Source organism: Melitaea cinxia, chromosome 10 (assembly GCF_905220565.1).
Source record: "Melitaea cinxia chromosome 10, ilMelCinx1.1, whole genome shotgun sequence".
NCBI classification, from domain to species: Eukaryota; Metazoa; Arthropoda; class Insecta; order Lepidoptera; family Nymphalidae; genus Melitaea; species Melitaea cinxia.
In genome coordinates this window covers 13,308,677-13,319,950 of record NC_059403.1, presented here as the reverse complement: position 1 = coordinate 13,319,950, position 11,274 = coordinate 13,308,677, and the positions used below count along the sequence as shown (strand labels likewise).

Sequence of the window (11,274 nt, the reverse complement as noted above, 5' to 3'; positions counted from 1 at the left end):
TAACCAAATTTACCTAATGTCACATGACTCCTGGGATATTAAAAGTTATTTTTAACAATTCGACTATTTTCTATTCAGATGATGTAAAACGACGAAGATGAAAATAAAATTATTTAGGTTTTAGAACTAAACGTACATTCGTTGATATAAGGTTATATTAGTTGCTTTTCTGTTGTAAGATATGATTGCTAACTACACTTTACTTCCTAAAAAAATTGTTGATCTACAACGTGTAAGTGTCAAATAAAACAAGTCTTGATATTGAGAATATTTACACATATTAAATGTATTACTGATTAAACAAATTTGTAAAATTAACGCAATATTTGCTCACATGATTATTTGTACATAGATATCTGTATTTCAATGCTCTCTGCACATATTTACAGAAGATGCATGTGTTATTCGCTATTTACACAATGATTAAAAGACTAATTAAATATTTTGTCAAGAGTTTTTTTTTATCGCTTTTGATGTAGTTTATTTATAACGCTAGTAACTTTAGAAGTTATTGACATTATGTATTCGAATATTTTGAATTTTTTTTAAATTTATTTATTTTAAGGCATTTGAGTAGGCCAAACTATGCTACTAAATAGTACATTTTATACAAAAAAAAAATAAATAAAAAAAATATGGCATTTGTTATATATTAAAGTAATATTGAATCACCATTTTTTTATTTCTTTGCTAATACAACATTACATGGTGAATTGTAATATCGGCTTGCTAAGTGAGATTACAAAAAAAAAAAAAAAATCCGATGTAAAATGTCAAATATAAAAGGATTTTAGTACCTATAAAATTTACTTATAAAATAATTTTTCACGACTGAATGCCTATTTTTTTCTTTCTTTTTAAAATAAACATTGAATTTTTACTGCGTCTACATATCATGGAATTTAGCAATATTTAGCTGTAGTCATGGCGCCATTCTACTGGAGTATCTAGAGTAATTAAAATGCTTTGTATTGCTTTCTTTTACGAGTACATTATCGTACATATATACTTTTGATATAAAATTGTAAAAATTATAAATCCGTAAATTCTTAGTAACAATATACAATTATTATTGATATGTTTAAATATTTCATTTATTAATTTTACAACATAATATTGCTACACCTTTTATGCAAATAGTTTACACTCTTTATTAAATTACAAGTTTTAACTAAAGCTACTTATTTATCAAATGTTATAAAATCGTAGCATTCTTTTATATTTTAAGTTACATAATGTAGATTGTAGGCCATTTAAAATACAGTTTATAAATATAAACTAAATACTAGTCTATAAAATAATGATACCTAGATAGTATAGGTACATATCTAATATCTTAAATGTCAAATATTAAAAGCATATTTAATTATTTTATTCTAACTACTAATACTAACTCACGATTAATTTTCATTGAACGAAGATGCGAGCTATTTTATTTACGAATTTACTTCTTGTACATACATCTTTAGTAAGTAGGTAAATATAAGAATTCAGGCGTTATCTTGTGTCTGCGTTGTTCAGTGATTCGAAGATATGCTTGTACCAAAAGTCCACAGTTTTGCCCCAAGCGGCTAACGTTGCTCCCTCCAATTTTAAAACTTCAATGAACATTTTGACAATGACATCCTTTAAGTACTGTAAAATAAAAAAAAAATAAACAATTGAATACGGATTTTATTTCCTAGTATTTAAGTACTAGTATATAAAAGGGAATTTACAAAAATATATTAAGTCTCTAATATCTAATAAGCTAAATAATACTGTTTTCAAATATTATTGTGTTCCTGTTGGTGAGTAAGCTGACCAGAGCTCCTGGGGGGATTGGGGATTGGGTCGGCAACGCGCTTGCGATGCTTCTGGTGTTGCAGGGGTCTATAAGCTACGGTAATCGCTTACCATCAGGTGAGCCATACGCTTGTTTGCCGACCTAGTGATATAAAAAAAAATCAAACATTAATTTTGGCTTGTAGTACCTACCCTTTTTATACTTGGGTACATGAAATGTTCTTAGGTACATGAAACATTAAATCTAACCATTTTTTTTGACTTTTCTTATATGTTTTTTGTATGTGTAGGTACTTTAATTTTATTTGATGGCAAATGTAAAACCGTTTGCGGTATTTTATTATATACATGAATTCCTAGAAAGCAAACATTGACTTTTCGAAGTTGAAAACTTGAAGTTAGAATTTTATCATTTCTTCCAGTGTTATATAAAGTACAGCTTCTGTGACATTTCTTTTAAATAATTAAGCAACAGCCTTTTTAGGAAGAATTTACAGTTAATCCAATACGTTTTTCTATTTCTGGTTGGCTAATGGCTCACAATTTTTTCTCGGAATTTACAGTTATTCCTCAACGCAAAGCACCAAAAAAATGTACTTGAAACGTTAGAGCTGAGTTTTTGTTAGCTTTCTTAGTATATTTCAAATACATAATATATAAAAGGTTATAAACTAAGTAAGTATGTATTAAATGTATTAAGCTTACGTAAAAATGTTCTTCTTGTATTTTTCGTCTCCCGTGCGACTCTCCTAATTTATTCATCATGGCGGCAACGACTTCAGGCTGGTGGAGGTTGTTCACCGCTAAATTGATGGAACTCATTAAATTGATCACGTGCGCTTTAAACTGAGGATTCTGGGCGTAATCTTCTTCAGACGATTTCTTTATCATTTTGAAGAACTCTTTGGTTTCCGGATAAGATCGGAAAAACCTGAAAACAGTTTCCTTTATTTAATCTACATATAGTAAGTATCGATTACGATTAAATACACCACACTATTAGTGTGGTGTATTTTAATATATATATATATATATATATATATATATATATATATATATATTCATTTAAAATTCTTTTAAATTAAATAAATACACCACACTATCCTTATAAGATTAATATACTTGTTTATATTTTACGGAGAGTTCTGAACCTTGACAGATGAACCTTTAAAAAAATATAAATAAATGATAAATTCTTTATTTGGACCAAATACTTTACAATATTGCGCGTATTCACATTAAAATCTTACTAAAAATCAGAAAATATTGATATCAAGTTAAAATAGGTTTAGATAATAGCATTATTGTTATATTTTCTTGGAATTCTAAAGCAAATAGATCGATTTCTGTCACTTGTATGAAAATCTGTTTTGTCTTGTAGAACAAGTGTCTTCCAATATTATAAAGAATGCGGATTCCAGGTGAATAATAACTCACACAGAAAAATAAATTATTATTTTTCTTTCAGCTTTTTATATATTTTTCCGCCGTATCACTAGAGTTTTAAAGTTAAGTGGCGCGAAAGGGAGCAGCTTTCATCTACCGTAACAACGCGCAGACACGGGAGTCTGCTTTTAATTACGCCAAGGCGTTGAAACGGGGGAACCCATTTTATCATTAATTTCGTTTGCTTTCAGTACTAAGTAGCATAAATGTAGGTATTTATGACCATACACTTTTTTACGAAAATTGAGCTGGCATTTTTATATAAGACTAGATAGATACTCTTTATTGTACACAACAACGATCAATACAATAACATATTACAAATAAATAAAAAAAAAACAGTGTACAAAGGCGGTGTATTTAAAAAAAAACTATTTACTTATTTAAAAGTTTTTCATAATCATAAGTCTTTTAATGTTATAAAATTAATGCCCGGAACTGTATTGTTTGTACTACCGCGTCGAATATGTAAACTAATTGTTTCTGCAGTTGCCGCTGCAGTTTGCTCTAACTATCCTTACTTATTGAAGTTGTTTGATATAGAAATAATACAGAATATAACCGTTTTATCATCCAACGCTTGAAGTTAAATTCAAAGTAAGTAATAAAGTAGTGCGTATTCAGTATAGAAGTACACTACAACATAAATATTTTATTAGGTTCTTACTGTAGAGCCGGTTGTAAAAACAAATTATATTTTGTCATTAAGGCTTGTATTAGTATATCTAGCTACTAGCTGACCCTTCAGACGGTCCTGTTTTGCGAACTGTCAAAGTTCGAAGTTTAAATAGAAATATTGTTTTGGATTTAGAGTGAGACACCCTTAATAATCTAGCGGCATGAAATATATATTACGCCCTACTACCTACCATATACCAAAATCATAAAAAAACGGTCGAGCTGTTTCAGAGGAGTGCAACCACAAACCTTTTTCTCACACGTTTTCTCTTTGTTTACCTTTTTAACAGCTCTGTTCCATTTGCAACAGAGTTGGCGTATACTGGAGCCCATGACTGCTGAACTGCATAAATCTCACGTCTCGTGAGTCCAGAATGGGGGTTCACTACGTCTGGATCTCCACCCCACCACAAGTAACTTAACCAGCTACCCATCGTCACCTTTAAAACAAAATATTAGACAGAAAACAGATTAGATGGTAGCTTGAAATAACGCCATTACTTGTATGCTTTGGTTTGTCAAAGGTCCTGTTTCACTGGTGGCTGATATAGCTATTTGACATATAACAGTATCCAACAGATAAAAGTCAGTTACATATTTTTCTTTTTAACCGACTTCCAAAAAAGGAGGAGGTTCTCAATTCGACTGTATTTTTTTTTATTATTTTTATTTTTTTATGTATGTTACATCAGAACTTTTGACCGTGTGGACCGATTTCGACAAATTTTTTTTAATCGAAAGGTAGTGTGTGCCAATTGGTCCCATTTAAATTTATTTGAGATCTAACAACTACTTTGCGAGTTATATCTAATAATGCGTTTTTACTTGACGCTTTTTTCGTCGACCTACGTTGTATTATACCGCATAACTTTCTACTGGATGTACCCATTTTGATAATTCTTTTTTTGTTGGAAAGGGGATATCCCTAGTTTGGTACCATGATAACGAAACTAGGATCTGATGATGGGATCCCAGAGAAATCGAGGGAAACTCTCGAAAATCCGCAATAACTTTTTACTGGGTGTACCGATTTTGTTAATTTTTAATTTAATCGAAAGCTAATGTTTATTATGTCGCACCTTCGGTGGAACAAGGGCTCAACTCCACTTTTTGTAATTTTACAGGAGAGCCATTTTAAAGTTTTTTTTACATTCCGAGTCGTATTATTCGTCTTTGTACTGCTTCAAAGTGTTTGTTCTTTGCATGAAATACGACCTATTTATTTGTGAATATGGCCATGTAGTTTGCAAGTGTCAAATATTTTTTGTTAATTGCTATTAATATTTTTTTCAAAATAAGGTGTACATTTATGCCTTTGTTCCACCAACATTTAAATCGTTTTGTAATTATGACCATATTTATCGTGCGTGTTTTAAAGATTTTGAAAAATAGAAACTAGTTTATTTGTTGCAAAAAATGTTTTATTTTATAATTAAACATCTTTTTTAGGAACTTCTGTTGAAAAATCTTAAAAAACTCTAGCGAAACTCTTTGGAATTTGCCTTTAAAATTAGCGTCAATATTAACGTTATAAAATCTTTGTCCATAGTAATCAGTCCGTTTTTTACTTTACTCTTACAAATCAAACTCACTTACTAACTCCACTTGAACAAATCAAAACTAACAAACATAAAACTACAAACAATCTTCATAGTTATTGTTGTACAGACCACTTTGGCTTTTTACAGTAAATATTTAACAAAAAAAAAAAAAAAAAAAAAAAAAAAAACGATAAAAAGGAAACGTATCTAAGAAACTAAAATAATAATAGCAACGATGCTTTCATAGAAAACAAATGAATCACGTAGCACGAGATCTATCCCTTAAAGAAGTATCTGTAATTTCACCCCATCTCATCCCGTGGGTATCGTAAGAGGCGATAGAGGAAAAACGACTAGAGGGTGGGCAGCAGCGCCTTCTAAGCACAGCCTAGCAAGCGTGGCGGTTACGCCAAATCCCCCTAAATGGCAGACACGACAAAAAATTGTCCCCCAGTCCCCGGCGGCCCCGCTAGTCCTACGGTGGAGGCCACGATAACGGCGGGGCAGGAGGCTATAATCTCCGGCAGAAGCCAGGCCACCACACCCAACGACGACACTTGGCCCTGGCAACATATAACGCTAGGACGCTGTGGACCGACGCGAAGCTCATTGAGTTGAAAGAAGCTCTCAGCAGGTTGAGCTGGGATATTATAGGCTTATCTGAAGTCCGAAGAGAGGGAGAGGACTCGATGTCTCAAGTCTGGCAACCTGCTGTACTATCGGGAGGGCGACCAACAGTCCCAGGGTGGTGTCAGGTTCCTCGTCCGCAAGGCTCTCGTCAACAACATCGACGTCGTCAGGAGAGTGTCGAGTAGGGTGGCGTACTTTATACTCAGAATATCCAAGCGGTATTCGCTAAAGGTCATACAGGTTTACGCACTGACCTGGACACACTCATATGACGAAGTGGAAGCTATGTATGAGGAAATCTCTACAGCCATACATAGCTCTACATGCCACTACATTGCTGTGATGGGGGACTTCAATGCGAAGCTAAGCAGACGATGCGGTGATGAGTTGTGAGTGGAGCAATTTGGATACGACCAACGGAACTCCCGGGACTGGCTACTGACTGACTTCATGGAGAAGGAGGGACTCTTTATAATGAACTCCTTCTTCAGGAAGCCGGAACGGCGCAAATGACCTGGTGGAGTCCCGACGGCACCGTCAGGAACGAGATAAGACTTTATCATGTCGACGAACAAGCACATATTTAGTGATGTCTCAGTGATCAACGCTGTGAAAACAGGAAGTGATCACCGACTTGTCCGAGGCACATTGAATATCAATATCAAGTTTGAGAGGGGTCGGCTGATAGGATCTGCGCTCCGACCTGCGCCTGCTCAGATTCAAAACCCCGAGAGCTTTCAACTCGAACTCCAAAATCGCTTTAGCCTGTCGCCTGGCCGACTGCGTGAATGTGGACGAGCTCAACGACGGGCTGGTGGAAATTGCCCGTGCGGTGGGGTCTAAGTTCTTCAAATCCCGCTGCCAAAAAAAAGAACCAACGCAGGACCGATCGTCGTCGAAAGCATTAGGGGAGGCTTATGCTCATCAGTGGGCGTCCATGAGCTGGTATGATGATGATGATGATGATGATGATGATGATGATTTTTTTATTCTGGTGGTCTTCAATGAAGGTGGTTTGGATGCTATCAATTTGAGGCACATGCATTTCTTCGATATTCTGAATGTCTTTGTCATCATTTAACATCATCAAAACTTTTCGACTTCGGGATCCCATTTTTCCCTGAAAATTTAACTGTATAACTTAGAATAAAGCTTCAGAGTTTAAACAGCAACACCATTTTAAACTTAAAAAAAAATATTATTTGTCACAGTGTAATCAACTACTCAGAGTTAGAAAGGAATTCGGTATGAGAAAGTATGAATTGTTTTTATGCCTATTTTATAAAACATGTATTGGAATAACAACACCACATTTGTTCATAACACTATAAAATAATAAAAATGTTGGAAGTACAAAGTCACAAATGTTGCAATGGCTTTGTCTTTCCAAGCATTTGCTCACAAAAAAGGCATAAGTGTGCTAAATATGACTTTGTCTCTCCAGGAATATCAAATATCAAAAGGCATATTTACCTTCGCGGCTTTGACGCTCCAAGATAAAAACATTGCACGCGGGGGCAACGGCGCAACTGACCAATGAGACGATGTCGCGCCAAAACGCCCACCAAATCGATTCAAAATGACAAAGACACTATTGCCGTGTAGCGACTTTTAAAGTGAATCTAATGGGAGTCTTTGTCCCATTAGATACTAGAGTGTTTTTTGGGCATTTCTGCATATTTAACTCATTTTACGATTTTTTGTAAGATACGCCCTTGTTCCACCGAAGGTGCGATGTGGTTACGTATAAATTTTATCGAGATCTGATAACTACTTTTTGAGTAATCTTTGATAACGCGTAGTTACTTGACTATTTTTAGTCGATCTACGTTGTATTACTCGTCGATGTAATTGAAGTCGGTTTTTTTTTTCGTTTGCGGGCAAACACAATTATTTTTTTTTATGTATGTTACATCAGAACTTTTGACTGGGTGGAGCGATTTCGACAAATTTTCTTTTAATCGAAAGGTGGTGTGTGCCAATTGGTCCCATTTAAATTTATTTGAGATCTAACAACTACTTTTCGAGCTATATCTAATAATGCGTTTTTACTTGACGCTTTTTTCGTCGACTTACGTTGTATTATACCGCATAACTTACTATTGGATGTACCGATTTTGATAATTCTTTTTTGTTAGAAAGGAGATATTTCTAGTTTAGTACCATGATAAGGAAACCAGGATCTGATGATGGGATCCCAGAGAAATCGAGAGAAACTCTTGAAAATCCGCAATAACTTTTTACTGGGTGTACCGATTTTGATAATTCTTTTTTTGTTGGAAAGAAGATATCCTTAGTTTAGTACCATGATAAGGAAACCAGGATTTGATGATGGGATCCCAGAGAAATCGAGGGAACTTCTTGAAAATCCGCAATAACTTTTTACTGGGTGTACCGATTTTAATAATTTTTAATTTAATCGAAAGCTGATGTTTGTCATGTGGTCACATATAAATTTTATTGATATCTGATAACTACTTTTTGAGTAATCTTTGATAACGCGTCGTTACTTGACTATTTTTTCGTCGATCTACGTTGTATTACTCGTCGATGTAACTGAAGTCGGTTTTTTTTTTCGTTTGCGAGCAAACACAATTAATTATCAGAAAATTCAAATTTATTTGTCAAATCGAACTATAAATCAAAAAGTTATAGTTTATAAATTGAAGGAAAACAGATTCTAATGTAACCCTAAATAAAATACCCTAACACATTTTTAACCTTCTTCTGATAAAGCCTGTCAGTAACTTACGTGCCAGATAAACTTTATCAGGGGTTCCTACCGAAACAGGCTCTAAGTCGGTAATCTATAATAATCTATAATAATATATATAAAAGCGAAAGGTCACTCATCACGAAATCTCCGAAACTATAACACCTACAAACTTGAAATTTGGCAAGTAGGCTCCTTATAAAACGTAGGCATCCGCTAAGAACGGATTTTACGAAATTTGACCTCTAAAGGGATAAAACGGGGGTTAGAAGTTTGTATGAAAGTCCTATGTTTTTGAAGTAAGAGACTTGAAATTTAAAATTTATGCTCTATCGATAGTGAGGAGGTGTTCAAATAATATATCTTTAGAAATCGACTCCCTTTTGGGGTTAAAACGGGGGATGGTAGGTTGACTCACTCATCACGAAATCTCCGAACTATAACAACTACAAACTTAAGGTTCGGCAGGTAGGTTCCTTATGGGGCTTAGACATCCACTAAGAACTGATTTTACGAAAATCAACTCATAAGGGGATAAAACGGGGTTCGGAAGTTTGTATGAAAGTCTTATGTTTTTGAAGTAAGAGACTTGAAATTTTAAAATATATGCTCTATAGATGCTGAGGAGGTGTCCAAATAATGCATCGTAATCTATATATATAAAACAGAAAGGTCACTGACTCACTCATCACGAGAATTCAAAAACCGCTGGATGGTCCATCCATCCAGGATGAACAAAGATGAAATTTGGCAGGGAGATAGATTATAGTTAGTAGACGTCCGCTAAGAACGGGTTTTGCGATATTCCACAGCGAAGGGGGTTTAATTGGGGTTAATAGTTTATATGAAACATATACAGCAGCTATAAGTTCGCCTGATCGGTTATTTATACTGCAGCCTGAAAATAAAACTAAAAATGGGGTGTATAGAGAGGTTTTATAAAAATAACTATTAAATTATACTAAATTGTGCCTTTCAAAAAGTTACTCATTGTGATAAGCATTTCAAGTAACTGAAATAAAAAAATAATTTGCGTTAAACATCTTAATAGTAATGCATATCTTCATAACCAAGCGGACGTAGCCGCGGGCAACAGTTAGTGTATTATAAAACCAAGTCCCCAAAAGTGTATGTGATCGATTCCCTCAAAATCTACTGAATGGATTTTTATGCGGTTTCACCAATGGAGAGAGGGCTTCAAGGGAAAGGTTTACGGATCGGCTAAGCCGATTTTGATGAGAGTTTCACTGGAAGTTTGTTGAAAAAACTTTGTGACTCACTGATTTCAACGCGGGTGAAGCCGCGGGCACAGCTAGTAATATTAAATAATGAAACCTGATCTGTGTCAAGTTGGTTTGAAGACTTTTATAATTTTGAAAATAATAAACTAAATTGTAGAGTTTTTAAGGCAATATTCTATCTTTACTTTTTTAAACCGTCTTTCAACTGCAATTTACTTATTATTTATGTAACAAATTGTCTATCTACTCGTATCTTATAAAGGCTTATCTAGCTAGTATTCATTCGTAAATTAATTTCCTAATATTTATTTATTTATTTATTTATTTATTTACTTATAAGGGATGGTACACAGCACAGAAAAAATTATAAAACAAACAAGAATGAAATATAATCAAAAAGGCCAATCACAACCATCCATCCGTTTAAAATTTAAATAAATTAATCGTATTAAATTATTTGAAAATTACTAATTCGTTATTTTTTGTTCTGTATCTAAGTATGTTGTAATTATTATAATATTAATAAATAGTTACTACACTAGTACACTTAATCTAAGTGACTTACGCCAAGTAGTGATTAAACTAATTTAATCGCAAGAATTGTATGAAATTCTTGTGATTAAATTAGTTTAATCTCTACTTAAATTTTAATTTCTTTTCGTGCAACTCGGCGTTAAAGGAATTCATAGGATAAACTACTTATCTAATAACACGAAGATTTATACAAAATATCGGTTTACCTTACGTTTAAGTTTCACCCTCTTCAGTACAACGAAAGCAGACAGTAAAACAAATGTTGAACACAAGTAAAAAAAAAGCATACTTCGAAACAAAAGAACCTCACATAATCGTAAATGAACAACAACTGAAGTAAGTTACACTCACTAAACCTTTTTGTAATCTACTTTGTGTACCAGACATGTTGTTTAACTGTCTGTCAAGTGGTAAGTTTTAAATAAATAACTATAATTATGACAAAAAGCAATTGCTCGGTTATCGGTTAAATAAATATTTTATTTCGATGAAATAATAATATAATAATGTATATCTAAGGCGCCGAAAGAGAGAAGTATGTTTCTTTGTTAGATAAGAGAATATGCTTAGACGTAGAGGCTTCCCTACAAATACACCCGTCTCCCGATAAGCCTGGGCAAGGACAGTCAGGACAACTAATGAATACTGACGAAGCTAAAGTAATAATGAGTAATGTAACTTCGAATCAATTTATATTGCAATAAAT

The 11,274-nt window shown here is 33.6% G+C and overlaps 1 protein-coding gene across 1 annotated transcript; it reads right to left on the bottom strand.

Annotated features, from left to right (window-relative positions):
• Positions 1–1,497: 1,497 nt before the first annotated feature.
• Positions 1,498–10,891, bottom strand: LOC123656978 (cytoglobin-like). Its single transcript, XM_045592586.1, has 4 exons — positions 10,775–10,891; positions 4,189–4,349; positions 2,491–2,716; positions 1,498–1,635 (listed from the first exon to the last, which is right to left on the bottom strand). The coding sequence occupies exons 1-4, from the start codon at positions 10,853–10,855 to the stop codon at positions 1,498–1,500; spliced, it is 606 nt and encodes a 201-aa protein (XP_045448542.1). The 5' UTR covers positions 10,856–10,891.
• Positions 10,892–11,274: the final 383 nt, after the last annotated feature.

Excerpts from the sequence above, each read along its gene's own strand:
- LOC123656978 (XM_045592586.1), bottom strand. The coding sequence starts at position 10,855 with ATGCTTTTTTTTTACTTGTGTTCAACATTTGTTTTACTGTCTGCTTTC. Across the intron at positions 2,717-4,188 it reads GGAACAGAGCTGTTAAAAAG|GTTTTTCCGATCTTATCCGG; the intron begins GTAAACAAAGAG and ends AACTGTTTTCAG. Across the intron at positions 1,636-2,490 it reads TACAAGAAGAACATTTTTAC|TACTTAAAGGATGTCATTGT; the intron begins GTAAGCTTAATA and ends TTTATTTTACAG.